We start from the raw sequence: 16,556 nt of genomic DNA on the forward strand, positions 1-16,556 counted from the left end.
CCGGGGGAATCCAAATATACTGAATAAGGAAAGAACAAAGAGAGGGCGCATGGGCCTAGTGCATTACCATAAAAAATGTTTAATAAGCAATAAAAAAGGTGTTGTACTCACAAACGAGAAAGTCAGGGCTCTGAGGAAGAGGCAAGTCCTCGAAACGCGTCAGCCTATTAGATGTCTACACTCCCCATTGCGGACTGTTACTCAGCGCGGTGTTGACCCAGCTGTTCTTTTATGATGTGCCTTGATTATATTGTCGTTTGTGAGTACACCACCTATTTTATTTCTTATTAAACATTTTTTATGGTAATGCACTAGGCCTGTGTGCCCTCTTTGTTCTTTCCTCATTTAGATGGGAGCAAACACCTGTGGCTGATGGATGAATTTTGTAAGCAGAGCAGTGGATCATTTTATATATTTTGAGCCCTGGTTTGCATTATCCTGCACACTGCGGGCTGGTTGCGGATGCAGAAATCACACCTGTTCCTGTACCTGCATCATGTTTCTCTTGTGAGATGCACGGGGGTGTCATTCATTCACAGCTTGGATTGCAGGTATGGAAACTGCATGGTCAAAAAGACCATGTGGTTCCCCTGGGGATGCATTTTGGAAAAGTAGGCACAGCAGCCCATTGTGTCGTGCCCACACAAACACAGACCTGGCCCGTACAAGTGTGAACTGAGCCATATACTGCTTGAAATATGCCCGTGATAACACACATTGCCAGGCAATGTCACGTAAAATGGATGAAACCGTTAGAGTGCCCCGAATTAAATCTTTAAAATGTAATGTATAGGGCAGAGTAGAGCACAACCTCCAGAGGCCGTGTTCAGCGACTGCCAGGATAGTTAGTGGTGGTGTCTACTTAGAAGAATACAGGATTGTTACCTTTGGCGTTTAATCGATCACCAGTGCCATGTTTACTCTGTGTCTATATATTCTGTGCATAATTTAATATGCACAAGTGAACGTGAGGTTTTTAGAGTTGGTTGTGATAAAGACTGGTGTGCGCATTTATTAACTAAAACCACTGTGAAGGTCTATGTCCTATACCGGAGCCCTATTGCTGAATAGCATAAGGAGCACTCCATTGAGCCAGTTATATTGACCAGCTCATGGAAGTGCCTGGAAAGGTGTATTTTGATCCAAAAGGCATGCTGAGAAAGGATTTGGAAGAAGCTTCATTGGTTTCAATGAATTAAAAGAACAAAAACCTGAGGCTTTGTGGGAGTGGAGTGGACGAATGACCATCTGTTTCTCAGTGTATCCATATGGGACTTTCCAGCACTGACCAGCATCTGGCATTTTTAGAACTTCATGTTCAGGGTTTCCTCTTTGAAGACGTGTATGGAACTTTCCTACACTTATATTTTACAGTATATCTAGCACCTTCAATATAGGGATGTTTATTCATATACTGGGAAAATTTAAGAATCTGCAGCAGTGGAGATGTGGTCTCACTTGCCACTTTTCCTATTTTTTATAGAAAGCTAATTGTGTATATTTACATTTTGCATGATTATTCTGTTTATGCATATTATGTACATAGACACAATAAATGGTTGGCAAATGTACAGAAACACAAGCATCATCCTTTACGTTTCCAGCATTTCCATGCCAAAGACAGACATTCTTCAGTTATAAAACTCCCACCTGCAATTAGCACAGAACATTTTCCTAAAAGGGCATTAAACAAGAATCTATACATGTTAAAAGCATGTGCTAACTGGCATAAGCACACATGCAAAACACATACAGTACAAGCATCATATATGCATGTAACCACATACTCACGAGGACAAAGGAATCAAATAACATTCCAATCTTAGTATGCTCACAGCATGGTACACATAAAGCTGTGGGTAGCTCCCATTTGCCAAGACAGGTAAATGTCCGTTTGTACAAGTAAAGGAGTACTGTACAGGTCTCATGCACACAGAGCGCAACTGAAGGCTGGTCATTTCGCATATGCACTGGCAACACCATGAATAACATATTCAAAGCTGGCATGTAAACTTTAATAGTGTGTAACCTGTAGTGGCAGTACTGCTGGCTACACATTGATATTTAACATGTCAACTCTGAGCAGCTTCAGCGACCAACAGAGTCCATATACACTGGATGCAAGTTGTGTAGTGTCAAATATTTTCTTTATGCCAGAACTCTCACGCAGACTCTTCTAGCTTTGGTTTATGTGGGTATATGCTGCAAATCAAAACAAAAATGTGTGCATGGTCCCATGGGATACAATAGTCCTGCATTCAGATCTGTATAAATTACAGATCTGAGTGCAGATAATTGTACTATTGTCGGTCTCTATAAAACAGAGCGAATACTGCTTAATGATTATACATACAGCTCTACTGCGGCTAAAAGCTGTAAAACATCCCCTCCATTCATGTAATAGAGATAGAAAAGAAGATCTTCTCCGTATCGGCCAAGTTTTATTGCAGCCAACTACAAAAAGAAAAGAAGAACATTATATTAGTAGAAATCGTAAGTATAAGGATTTTTGCACTCAAAAATACTTTTTTTTGGAGTCCACTGAGGTGCAAAGGAAGTCATTAACTGGTAGGTTATACTGCTACCTAGAATGAACACTGGCAAACAAAAAAAACAAAGCCAGCAGAGATTAAAATACTGTACAATGCGATCTGGTGCAAGCAAACGCACTGTTTTAATAATAACATTGCAAATGCAGGTCGCAAAGTTAATGACACCCACTGCAGATGGCAAATGTTGATTTTCTCACAACGCATTCTGGTGGAAATTGTCCCTTAGTTCAAATAACACCCAATTCATATATATTTTACATTACATCAAAATGTATTCAAATATATGGTAAACCGTATCAGGCAATTCCATGTGCAGTAACTAAATTAACATAACCTAATAAGTGAGAAAAATCAGGAAAAGACAACGGACAAGAGAAGGACTGAATAGAAAAAAAAGCAGCTTTTGTTTGCCAGTATAACTTCCGGTGGCCCTTGAAGGATGAGAAAGAAAAACCATTTACAAAATAAACAAATGCAAAATGCTCAACTAGAACCTTGCGACTATCCTTTATACATTTTAGTGAGCTGTTCGCCATCACCCATTGACTTCATTTGTTATTAGGAACAAAAAAATAAATAAAAACACTCTAATAGAATTTTTTTTTTTTTTTTTTTAAATATATACTATATTGCTTAAAGTATTGGGACATCCTTCTAAATCATTTGATTCAGATGTTCCAATCACCTCCATGGCCACAGGTACATAAAATCAAGCGCCTAGGCATGCAGACTGCTTCTACAAACATTTCTGATAGAAATGTTCGCTCTCAGGAGCTCAGTGATTTTAACCACTTGCCCTCCAGAGGATTTACCCCCTTCCTGACCAGGCCATTTTTTGCGTTATGGCACTGCGTTACATTAACTGACAATTGCGCAGTCATGTAACGCTGTATATAAATGAAATTTATGTCATCCCCCCCCCCCCCCAAAAAAAAAATAGAGCTTTCGGTGGTATTTGATCACCGTGTCTGGGTTTGGTTGTTGCCAGGAGAAGGGTACTTGCCTGACTGCATTGTGCCAAGTGTAAAGTTTGGTGGAGGGGAGATTATGGTGTGGGGTTGTTTTTCATGGGTTGGGCTTGGCCCCTTAGTTCCAGTGAAGGGAACTCTTAAGGCATCAGCATACCAAGACATTTTGGACAATTTCATGCTCCCAACTTTATGGGAACAGTTTAGGGATGGCCCCTTCCTGTTCCAACATGACTGCGCACCAGTGCACAAAGCAAGATCTATAAAGACATGGATGAGTGAGTTTGGGGTGGAGGAACTTGACTGGCCAGCACAGAGTCCTGATCTGAACCCGATCAAACACCTTTGGGATGTATAACAGCAGAGACTGCGAGCCAGGCCTTCTCGTCCAACATCAGTGCCTGACGTCACAAATGCACTTTTGGAAGGACGGTCCAACATTCCCATAGACACTCCTAAACCTTGTGGAGAGCCTTCCTGAAGAGTTGAAGCGGTTATAGCTGTAAATATTGAACCCCACGGACTAAGACTAGGATGCCATTAAAGTTAATGTGCGTATAAAGGCAGGCGTCCCAATACTTTTGGCAATATAGTGTATAAACACACACACACGTGTGTACACAGACACATACACTTGTGTTCACCCATCATAAGTCTATTCTGAATGATTTCTTAGTAGAAATGTTGGTATAAAAATACATACTGTACAATGCACAATGTGTTTGGCAGTCCAACAATGGCTTATAAGCATAGTGAGACATATTGCACATTAGTACTTTTCAATAGGAAGTTTTATTTGAGAAAAGTCTGGAAAAAAACTTGCTAAATGAATTGTACCAATTACGTATTTACAGTGAAGACTGTGTAATATGAGTGGTTTGCAGCTTCTCATACACTTGTTACTAATCATGTGTTGTTTGGACTGTTAACACAAGGATTTGTAATGTTATGAAAAACAAGTATTGCCTGAGGTTATGCCTACTGTAGGAAAGCAATTACCCTGAAAAGAAAACAAATGTTCCTACTTACTAGATTCATCTAAATAGTAAACAACCAGCTGTGTGAGAAAACAAGCACTGCAAAGTACAACATAACCCAGGAAATTGGCCTTTAAAAGAGACACTCCACCTCCCATGGCCAAGAATGGCAGTGCTTCGGTTACTAGGCCTTAGCACTGCATCATGGGAAGAAGTCACATGCCCATCCATACCCAGAAACTCCAAGTAGTTGCTCTGCAAGCCATAGAACGAGTGGCAGAGGGGCACTAATACTGGTGAGTGAAGAAAAAAAAAAAGAAAGAAAAAAGTGGTCTGGGGGGCCTTTACACAGACACTGTCACTTTATCCTACATGGAAATGCTGACAGTTTTGCTTTAAACCAATCTTTGCCCAATATTATTATTATACAGGATTTATATAGCGACAACAGTTTGCTCAGCGCTTTACAATATAAAGGGAGACAATACAGCAACAATACAGTTCAACACAAGAGGGTTAGGAGGGCCTGATCCTGGGAGCTTGCAACCTAGGAATGCTTTAAATAATGGTATTGGTAGTGTTCTTGGTTATCAGTTTAGGGATGTGGCAGCTCTCTGCTCTTCCAGGTGGTTCATTTTCTAGTTTTTAGACACAAGGCTCTTTTCCTTGTTTCCATGGCTGAACAAAGCAGCAGGGATGCAAAGAAAATGTGCTACTGGTGGAGAGGGCATTGACGTAAATCTGTTGTCTCGCCTTGCATGGGCAAGGCACAACTTTGCTTTAAGTTCCAAATCTAAAAAAATTCACTTGCTCAAGGCATTGTAGGGGCTTGGCAAAATTGTTTTTTTATTCATAGAACATACAAATTGCACAGGAATGGTTAGGTGCTGATACAAGTGATCAAATATAAAAAGGAAAAGAAAAAATTTGGCAGATTTTATTAATGAAAAATTCTTTAAAAAAAGGTCCACCCTGAAGGGAACATCCTTTTGCACCAACATATTCCCAAATTATTGCCTGCAACATGCATCGAATTACAGCTTTTCAAAAACGTATTGAATGCCACAGTTTGAAGAAACACTCACCTTATCCCTAATGTGAATGTTTGTTAAGTACTCAGACGGGACATGGAAATCTAGGAGAAAAATTAAGAGTATGAACATTGAACCAAAAAAAGTAAGAAACCATTTAGCTCTGCCATCTGGGGAGGGTCTTGCTATATGTGAGGCAAAAAATATCATTGAAAAGTTGAGTCCAATTATCAAAAAGATAACATGACCTGGCTATTTTATACTAGAAACAAACATTTATTTTTATCAAAACATCACACAAAATAACCAAGACAAACATACCAATATCTTGTGGTCGACATGGTGAGGATGCCCATGGCGATGCAAACTTCGGATAAAGATTTCTAGATTTAAAAACAAGAATATAAGCACAAAAACAGACCTGCATCATTTAAATAAAAATCATGTTTAGTGATAGAAGATGACAAGAGAGAAAATCCGTTATTTTTGATGCTGGTAACTGGGAGAAGACTGCCTTTGCAACAAGGACTAGGGGCCTTACGTGCCAATCTATGCTTAAGGCATACACAAAGGAAATATAGGCACTGACCCACATCAAGCTCGCAGCAAATTTAAAATCAGAACTGTTGGAAGTCCTCATCACTATATCTGTGCTGGGGTTAGTGACTGGGGGAGGATACAAACCAAAGCATTTCAAATAACAGCCAAAAAGGTGAGGTCAACAACAGCAGCCTACTTTTCTAATGGCAGGTTTTCTTTAAGCTCAGGGATAGGATTTTTGGGTAAAGTGTTCAATAATTGTTAGGTTTCATGTGAAGTATAACTAAAAAAGGCAATAAAATTTTTATTTTTTTTAAATTTTGGATAGAGTAGAGTGGGATTAGAATGCTTGTTGGTTTTTATTGCTGTTGTGTCCCAGTTCAGAAGATTCCCCCCTCTGTTTGCCATTGTCATTGAAAGAAAAACCCAAATTTTGGGTTGTCGCCAGAAAAGTAATAGGGGGAAATCTTCCAATCGGGACACTAGTTCTGGGAACCTAGGTGTCCTCCAGGAATTCCCTTAATTTGCAGCGATTTCTCCTAACTTGCTGTTTGGCTGAGACAGGAAGTGAAGAGAAATCTCCGCAAAGGGACACAGATGGGAAAAAAATTAGGATGCAGCTGTGCCTGGGACCATTTATATTTTCTGCATGCAAACGCGTATGCACACATAAAAAGACATTAGAAGAATTGTATGCATCTAAACACGAGTACTTCTGCTAGCTCTGCCAGGAAGAAAGTGTGTTCCATACAAAAAAACAAAACACAAACACTTGGCTGTGTGAATGAGCCCTAAGAATTAACTTCGCTTATTTGCTCCTTGCTACAAAATTAAAAGTGTTGTTACATTTGCACTATATATAGATTTTATATCCCAAACACACACACCTCTTGGTAATCATTAAGTCATAGCTGTCCTGTGCACACCATGCACTCTCTCAAGGAAAGTAATTAGCTATTATGTTGTGGAGATGAAAGAGTGGGTAGGTCTGAGTAGTTTAGGGAAAAAAAATCTGGGTAGGACTGACGCTCAGTCCACAAAAATGTGTGTTGTCAGGCCACAACAAGATTCAGCAGCTACGGGCATTTCTGGAGGAACAAGTATTTTTTTTGTACTTATCAGGGATATTAAAATAACGTGGGAATGTGCATGTAGTGCTAGTGCAGAGATGTACTGAATAGATTTTTGTTTTTCAATTTTTGTCCTGACATACACTAAGGGCAATAGTAAAAGTTATGGCAGAGTTTGTTCACTCTGTGAGGTGACCTGCCTTTTTCTGCACTGGATAACTGCAGCTTACTGCTGAGGCAGATAGAAAACAACTTGTTCTGTGCCCCTTCACAACAGTGCCCTAAGCAGTGTGGTACAATTCTGAAAAATGCAGCATATCTGCATCTTTCCACAGCACACAAAATGTGATCATGTTACTGCACAGCAGCTTAACACTGTGCTGCTGTGCACAGACATAAATGAAGTGTTAACGAAAAAAAACCAAAACAAAAGAAGAATGCTGTGTGATGCACTAAAATGTGAATCACACCACTCCCTGACAAAGCCGACACCAACACTAGCCTGCAGAGTAACACGCTGTGTTTTACCAAGTAGGCAAGTGTGAACCTAGCCTAAAGGTCACATTTCGACTTAGGCATTTTCAGGAAGGTAACTGTATATTTAAGGGTTTTGGATAAGTATAACTTTAAGAGAGCCCAAGACTTGTCCCTTTATAAGTTTATGGACTTAAAACTAAAAACATGTCCTTTGCAGAGGTTTGGTTTTAGTACAAAGAAATGTGGTTCCAAACTTGAAGAGAAAGCAACATTTTTGTTGAGCTGTGATTTTCTTAAACAGGCAAGTGGATCTATGACTTTTTCATTTAGGCTCCTTGCACACTAGCTTGAAAAAAAAAAAAAAAAAAAAAATGCTGCTCCTAGAGGAGTTTAGGGATTTGTCTGTAGAAGCAAATAATGTTATTCTATCTGTCCATGCACATTTGGCAGTCTAGAGGAGTTTAAGTTCAGCATTTAGAGGCTTCTGTTTTGCATTTTTGAGAGCATTTTCCTGGCAGTAAAAAAAAAAATAAAAAACCACACTAAATGTGCAGAAACACTAGTAAAAAAAATGCTCAAAATTAGCAATGGCTTTTTTTTTTTTTTTTTTACAGTAGTGTACATGGAGCCTTAATGTGAAAAAGTCAGGCGTCCTCAATACAGTACAGTTTCCTTTTAAAGTGACACCAACGCACGAAAAAGGACATGGGACTGGTATTCATAGACCATGAGGCATACCCAGAGCAATAAAATGGAAAGGACAACATTATAGCAACATGGAACTACCAACAAGCTCACAAGAAATACAAGGGTTTAAAGAAGCCAAACAATATACTCAGGTAACAGCCTGGACCATGTTTCGGCCAGAGCTTGCATAAGCTGTGGCTCGGACATCCACCTGTTAGAACTTGGAAAATGTGTGTAAAGAGGGCGGAATTGCAAAACTGGGAAATGTGCTTGATGCTGAAAAGCCCAGAAGACCTCTACACTCCAGAGCAATGGGCTCTGATGCAAAAGGGAAGAATCTGAAATGAGTTATCGGATTCACCTGGAAATGGTGAAGCAGCGTGTCCTCTATGAGGACCTCCAGGTAGAACAGAAAGGGACTGCATCTTGCAAAAGGAGGTCATGAATGCCAAGGAAGGCTCTTTAGTAGGACAGAGCTGCTAAGTCAGAAAAGATGGAAACCAAGAAAGCAACCTTAAAATGGTGACTTTTCCAAGGGAATTCTCTAATCCAGGCCTTGAAATTTCCACTCGCCTGCTCGCCAATAGCGAGTGAAAATTATGGTGGGGGCGAGTGTGTCCCCCAGGGCCATCTTGCTGAGCAGGCTCGGAGCTCAGGCCAGATCTGTCATTGTCACTGGGAGCTGTCACACTGCTCAATAGCTGAGCGCAGTAAAAGAAAAGGAAGGAGTGTGTGTTGTGCTCTCTGCCTCCCCCTCGAGTGCAGTACCCGGCTCTGTGAGTGAGCAACGAAGTACTGCAACTTTTTATAGGGGGGGGAGGGGTGTACATGTGTCTGTGCGTGTGTACATGTATCTGTGTGTATGCGTATGTATGTGTGTGTGTACATGCGTATGTATGTGTGTGTGTACATGTGTATGTATGTGTGTATGTGTGTACATGTGTATGTACATATTTATGTATGTGTGTGTGTGTACATGTGTATGTGTGTGTATACATGTCTGTGTGTATGTACATGTTTGTGTGCGTGTGTACAGGTGTCTGTGTGTTTGTTGGTGGCGAGTAACTCTTAAGGCCTGGCTAGTAGCTCAGGACTTGAAATTTTAAGCCCTGCTCTAATCAATTCAAAAGGGAGGTCTCTGAAAAGCAGAGTGCACCAGGTTGGGACCCCAAGGTGACACAGGAGGTCGAATTCGAAGGAGTTATACAAGTAATTTCTTAGAGATAATGGGGTAAGGGATTGCAAGGCAAGGGGTATCTGCAGAAAAACAGATAAGACAGATACCTGTCCCTTGAAGGTTCTCAGGACCAGACGCTAGTCAAGGCCAGCCTGAAGGATGGTCACGATATGAGTGTTAGAGTAGCCCCTCCTCCCCCCCCCCCCCCCCGAACAAAGCAAAGTAAACCTTCCGCATGCAATGGTAAATCTTGCAGGAGTTGGATTTTTTTGATCCAAGTAAGGTGGGAATAACTGGATCAGAGATACCCTTATCCTTTATAAATTTGGAATTCAACAGTCTTTTAAATAAGTGGCAGAGAAGCAGGATGGCACAGGTAAGTCTGATCTGTCTGAAAATAGCCAGTGCCAGTAAGCCAGAGGTCTGAGTGTGTGTACACCACATTCTTAGAGAAGGAAAGAGTCCTGATGATTCTCATCAAACCAAATTGGTTCTATTTTTAAAGCAGTCGTAGGAGAACTTTCATTACAGAGAAGGCATAAACCAGTTGGAATGGAGTGCAAAAAATCACAGATCATTTACTTTGAAGGCTATAGGCTCCCTGTCTTAGCCACAAATTTGTGCAGCTTGAGAAGGGAGGTTAAATGACCTTGGAGAAGGGAGGTTCAATTTGGTAGAGACAATATGATGGTTCTCCATTCTAGAATGTTGAGCTTAGATACCCGTGGGGACAATTTCCCTTGAACAAATCGGGGAGATATAAACTCTGTCCCAGGTTGTAAGACTTGTATCTGTCATTACCACGTTCCAAGACCTGTGAAGGAAAAAAAGTTTCCAGTTCCAAGGCAGGACTGGAGGTTTAACACATCAGGGAAATCTTTGCTTAATATGACAGAAGCATTGGGCGATCAAAGGATTGTATCAGCTTGTTTACATCTTGAAGATGTTGGATTGGAGGAGTCTGGAGTGAAATTGGGCAAAGTCTCTGTAGATGATTGCAGCAAAAATGCAGAACATGCTGTTTGGGTTGTTGTCGAAATAGATGGGTACAAACATCATCTGGGAGGCATGAAGCGTTTACATAATTCTTCTGAGAATTAGGAAGGAAAAGCACTTTTTGAAAACTGCTCACTGAAAACTGGTGGAGACAAAATGGCAGGTGCCATCACAATAAAGGGACCACCAAAATCTCTAAACTGCAGTGTGCCAAGCCTTGTGAATTAGTCTTGTTGAGGTGGAACTTCACTTTCGAAATTAACATTCACCATTTTTAATCCTAAAGCTGCTAGCTTTAGTAAATGGATAAGCAAGGATATCATATTTACTTGTTTTACGTTTTTATTTTACATTTCTTCCTGGACTAGGTAAATGACCTCATTTGCCTGGTCCTGGAAATCAGGAAGTAACTGAAGAAGTATTAAAAAAAACTAAAAATTTACAAGTAAATCCCAGGCGTCTTCAGGAGGAGTTTCCTCAGCTAAGCACACCCTCCTGCCTGCATGCCTGAAATAAGGGTAGATGGATTCCAGGAAGTGAAGGATACAGGAGTCAACTGCCCTTACTCAAAAAATGGCCACAGACAGAAAATGCTTAGATGGTTAAAAAAACAAACAAAAAAAAAACAACAACACGCACACAAACAAACAAATATAGCCACAAACCAAAACACACACACCCACAAAACACAGCCCCTGTCACTGAGTCCTGTACAGCCTGAAAGGGGCCCCCACTGCCAGAGAAAATATAAAAATTATATTTATGGTAAAAATACAATAAAAAATCTTTATTAATGTACACAATCCCAACAAAATTCCTGTTAAATCTAAATGATAAAACTGTGATGAGTTAATAAATAAAGCTGTGTGTGTAATTGAGGTCTTGAGGCTCATTCACATAGGTGTTGTGGCCTGTAGAGTGTGAATCAGTGGTTCTTTATGTGGCTGGAGCCGCTTGCAGGTAACCTATGTTACACTATGGAAATGCTGCATGTACTAACTTGACAGGCATATGGGTGCAGGTGTACAGCCCTGAACACAGACAGTGAACATTCAGGACCACTTCCCCACACCTGCACAACTGTCAGATTAAAACCTGTGTTCATACTGCTGCTGTGTCCCCATAGCGTAACATTCATTCATGCTGTACAGGCCAGAGGACCTGTGTGAATGTGGAATTTGACACATTTTTTTCCTCAGCCCATTAATTTTAATGGGCTGCCTAACGTGTGGGAACATGCAAAAATACTGCAGTCATTATTTTAAAAGTGTGTTGCACGTAACCGTACAGTAGTGTGGTACCATGCATTTTGGAGGCTGTAAATGCATCTGTGTTTATGGGATGTGTTGAGGTGCAATTAACCACTTGCCTACGGGGCACTTATACCCCCTACCTGTCCAGGCCAAATTTTCAGCTTTTAGTGATGATGCACTTTGAATGACAATTGCGCGGTCATGCAACACTGTACCCATATGAAAATGTTTATCTTTTTTTCACACAGCGTTTTCTTTTGGTGGCATTTAATTGCCGCAGGCTGTTTTATTTATTGCGCTATAAACAAAATGAGCAAAAAATTTTTCAAAAAAGTATTTGTTTCTATTATTAAATTTTGCAAACAGGTAATTTTTCTCCTTCACTGATTTGCATGGATTGGGCAGCACTGCTAGGTGGCACTGGTATGCAGCAATGATTGGCACTGACTGGTAGCACTGCTGGGCACAGGTGGGTGGAACTGCTGGGCAGTGATCATCAGTGCCGATCTTTTCTGACAATTGTTGGTTCTCTGCAGTACTTTCCTCATGCTGTGATAGCGTGAGGAAAGTGCAGCCGACAACTGAATTTACCCGGTGATCTGCTGTGTCATTGGACACAGCCGATCACGTGGCAAAAGGCCGTTGTGATTGGCCTTTTAACACATTACGTGATCAGCTGTGTCCGTAGGACACAGCGATCACAGATCACTAGGTGTGCACCGCTGGGGGCGCACGTTCTGGGAGGACGTCATATGACGTCCTCCCAGAACTGGACAACCACGCTGTAGCTGTCATTCAGCTATAGCCCGGTTGTCAAGTGGTTAAGTATTCATGGTACCTGCGCACATCTACAAAGGGCATTGTTTCTTTGCTGTGCATGAAAATACAAAATTTCTGGACCACAAATGGTGTGAACAAGTCCTAAGGGCCGTTTCACACTACAGAAAACGCAGTCTTGATGTGTTCCAGATGCATTTTTGGTGAGTTTTTAGTGCGTTCCGGTGTGTTTTTGCCGCATTCCAGTTCATTTTTTCCCCTCTTTTTCTTCAATGCAATTAATGACATGTGCGTTCCAGTGTTTTTGGTGCACTCTGGTTTGTTTTTGATGAGTATTACTGTGTTCCAGTACAGTTCTGTGCAGAAAAACATACAGCCTGTTCTACTTTTTTTTTCTGCATCTGAAACACACTGGAACTGCAAGAAATGATGTGAACCGTGACAATGACAACCATATAACCTACTTTGTGTGCTTTGGATGCAGAAAAAAAAAAAAGCAACTGAAAACGCATGGAGTGTGAACCGGCTCTAAAGGTTATTATATGTAAGGGAATCGGGCTCACCAGGAATTGTGAAGGCAATCAGACTAAAAGGTGAGATACAATTAGGATTCCTATAATAATGCTATAATAATAATGTGATGACAGAGGGGGAAGGGGGAAAAGAGTTTTGTAGCAGTGAGCAGAAAGTTCAGCAGTCTGGGGGAGAGGAGAGAAACAAAGTTGCAATCAAATGTAAATAGAAGGAAACTTGAAAGTGTCAAACCTGTGAAGCAGAGCGGGAGTGCAGCTAACATTCACAACACTGTGCTGCTCTGTGACAGAATTACAGGAAGCCAACAATGTCAATTATCAGCTACAGATGGGCTTGTCAGCTGCCCGGGCCCGCCTCTGCAGCTGAAGGGGCCGGGACCCCTACAGGAGGGCCAGGTGTACCCCCTTCTCAGCGGCCCTCACACACAAAAAAAAAAAAAAAAAAACACACCCACACTTCTCCAGGGGAAAGAGCAGGTCAATTACCTAAGGACACTAGCCAAAAACTGGAGCATCACAGAGTAGATGGGGTTTATATTGGTATGCTCTAGGGGTGGCCCTGGCAACATTTTTTTTTTCCAGCATTCACTCACCAGGAAGCAGCAAAGTTTTAAAAAACAAAAACTTTACCTTAGCTCTGACTTCTGACACTTCTGGAAGGCACAGCATTCCAGCAGTGCATTCTCCCTCTGTTTTGAGCACCCAGAAAAGATGAGGCATGGCGACAACACCGATACCTCCTGGAAGCATTTGAAGTAAAAAATGGGGTATATTCAATGGCTTTTTTGTTTTAAGGAGAACGGGATCTTGATATTCCAATCCACTTACACCTATTCCTTACTAGAAAGCTGTCAGCAGATTTTATCACTAGCTTGAAGAAACCCCTAAAACACATACAAAAAAGGTTTCATATCACGGTTTTTCTATTAGAAACGGTTAGAATGCTTCTGTATAAATGTGGGGGAAAAAAAAAAAAAAACAGGACTTTTCACACTACAAATCTGAAGATATTTTGATTCTAAGTGATGTGGTGTCAAGTAAAAAATATGCAACCAATAAAAGTAAAACAAACAGGCCATTCCTTCATATAGAGCCTTGTAACAAAGATTTGCCCAATACCACACCAGCAAAAAAAGTCAACATTTTAAAGAAACTGAGAACTTTACTTCAAAAGTTCATTAACTGCTAGATGCAGTCCAGTTCTCAAAGTATACGTATCTTGACATATCTTATACGTCTTTGCCATTGCTACCCTGCATCTGTAAATGTTATTTACGTGGAGGCTAGAAATGACAGGCGTTCTTGTAATTTTTGGCAATGATAAAAAAACTTTTCCAACTTATATACATTAAAGTCAGGGACTATGAAGTGCAACTCATTCAGGGCAACGTTACAACTAATACTTACCTCTCCAGCAGTTCCCTACAGTCCTGTTTGCCTGTGGGCACCCTGAGTAAAAAACAGTCCGGTATAAGCTCAGTGCTAGAGCTTAAACAGGAATCTATTATAAAGACAATCCCTCTTCCTCGCCTTGATATGCAGGCCTAACTGCTGATCGCTTAGGTGCTGAGCAATGTATTGTGGGATGAAGGAGAAAGGATCACTTGCATCCCCACATCCAGAAGTATAGGGTATGTCTAAATGAGATTGGGGCGTGTTGGAAAGGTCTGTAAAGGAGGAGTTAGATTTGCCCTGACCAGGCAACATGATCCGTTTTACTTGATGAGAAGAAAAAATACTGAAACTCACAATTCATGAAAAGTCTACTTTCAAAGCTTTTCCCTTCCAGCCTGTCATATGCACTAGAAACCTGACACAGGAAACAAATTGGATGCTAGGGGCAACACAGATAGTTCTTTGACAGTCTAATTAAATAAGGAATGCATTCTTTGTTTCCAGCAAGAAGGGGGGAAAAAAACAAAGAAGAAAACTGTGTGTTTAGTATCGTGATCAATGAAAGTGCACTAAATTCTATTGCAATCAATCTAGGTAAAGTTTTTCAAAAAGCATGATTCCAGTACATAAAAAAAATTCCTATATTAAACAAAAAAAAAAAAAAAAACACCCACACAAAAAACTTACTGCACATATTTTTTGGATTTCAAAAAATATACTTCCATTTGAAGAAAAAAAAAAATAAATGTCTTTACACGCTGTTCAATGAGAGTTTTATTTCCCAGACTTGGCATAGACTGACAAATATCTCTCGGTTTGCATAAAAAATATAGAAATGGACATCATTAGTAAAAAGCACAGAGAACAAAAACAGACTTACTCTGGAGAGTTGAGATTGAGGCCTAGTGTTGTCAAGTCACTTCCTAATGCAAGATGCACCATCCCTGGGTCTGTTTCAGCTGCCCTGATGAATGTTAACAAGCCAATCATGCCAAACTGATCTGTCACCATACCTTGAGGAATGTTGGTAACGCGGCCTGGACAAGAGACATACCAACAATCAGAATTAGAAACATCTAAAAAAATATTTTTGTCAAGAGCTTGAGGTGTTAAACAAAACACAGAACAAGAAGTCAAGACTGTGTTAGGAAGTAAAGCAGTAATAAACCTAAACCCAAAAATTTAATATATTGCAGCTTACCAATCATTGGATGTGGTGGCTGCACTAGTTTTCTTTTTAGTCTTTTTCCCTCCGGTTTTCACCGGCCAGCAACACCTCCTGTATTAGAGTGCCTACACACTGCATGAAGGAGCAACAGACACCTCTGGACAGCAGCATTGTCAGTCAGGGGGAGTAGAGTGGTAGATACTCTAACAAATGTAAATGCACTAATAATTTAAAGCCAAACTCCAGCTAACACTTTTTAGGGAGTTACAGCAACAGTTTTTTTTTCTTTTGGGATATTTTATATAAAAGATGATCACCCGTCAGTGGTAAATGGTTTGTCTCAAGTATAACTGCTACATCTGCAGGACAGCTTACTCTGTTAAAAAAGTTACAGACTTACTGGCTGGATCACCAGGTGAAAAGAACAGAAAGCATATAAAAAGGAAACTAATGCAGTCACCATATCTAAAAATCAGTACGCTGCAATACATTAAAATGTTTGCTTTAGGGTTGAATATGGTTTTAAAAAATTTAATATAAAGTGAGAAAATATCCTGAGTGTAAATGTTGGTACTAAGGTGTTGTGTAAGAACATTTTAAACTCGGGGTGGTCTCAGTGTTCTGGCACTTAAAGAGAACCAGTCACTACTTGGTTATACATGCTATACCGGTTATACCAGTCACTACTATGAATATTCACTCTTAAAATTAAAATGTCTATATAAACTTTCTAATGATAAATTTTAATTTGTCACCTTAGTCAGCTTTACTTCCTTTGCCTCTACCTTTGGAATCAAGAGTGAGAGGTCACCAGAAGTCAAGAGTTGCTATGGTCCTAAACCACCTGACCTTTCACACTTTTTCCAAGTTCCTGATAGTGGAAAATAGTGTCACATAACCCTAGAGAGTATTTGTTACTGACAGTTATACAAGCTCATCCTTTGGTTGATGTAGA

General features: G+C 40.3%; 1 protein-coding gene across 4 annotated transcripts in view; it reads right to left on the minus strand.

Moving 5' to 3' along the window:
* Nucleotides 1-16,556, minus strand: part of CNOT2 (CCR4-NOT transcription complex subunit 2) — a 107,967-nt gene that overhangs the window by 16,439 nt on the left and 74,972 nt on the right. For all 4 annotated transcript variants that reach the window (XM_089674109.1, XM_089674110.1, XM_089674111.1 and 1 more), the window contains exons 10-13: nucleotides 15,314-15,470; nucleotides 5,850-5,911; nucleotides 5,583-5,632; nucleotides 2,354-2,454 (exon numbers count right to left, since the gene is read on the minus strand). In XM_089674109.1, the coding sequence (XP_089530235.1) occupies nucleotides 2,354-2,454; nucleotides 5,583-5,632; nucleotides 5,850-5,911; nucleotides 15,314-15,470 (370 nt within the window). The remainder of the gene's footprint in view (nucleotides 1-2,353; nucleotides 2,455-5,582; nucleotides 5,633-5,849; nucleotides 5,912-15,313; nucleotides 15,471-16,556) is intronic.

This window comes from Staurois parvus, unplaced genomic scaffold, assembly GCF_062004578.1.
Source record: "Staurois parvus isolate SC_StPar_1 unplaced genomic scaffold, SC_StPar_1.0 ptg000147l, whole genome shotgun sequence".
Classification (NCBI taxonomy): domain Eukaryota; kingdom Metazoa; phylum Chordata; class Amphibia; order Anura; family Ranidae; genus Staurois; species Staurois parvus.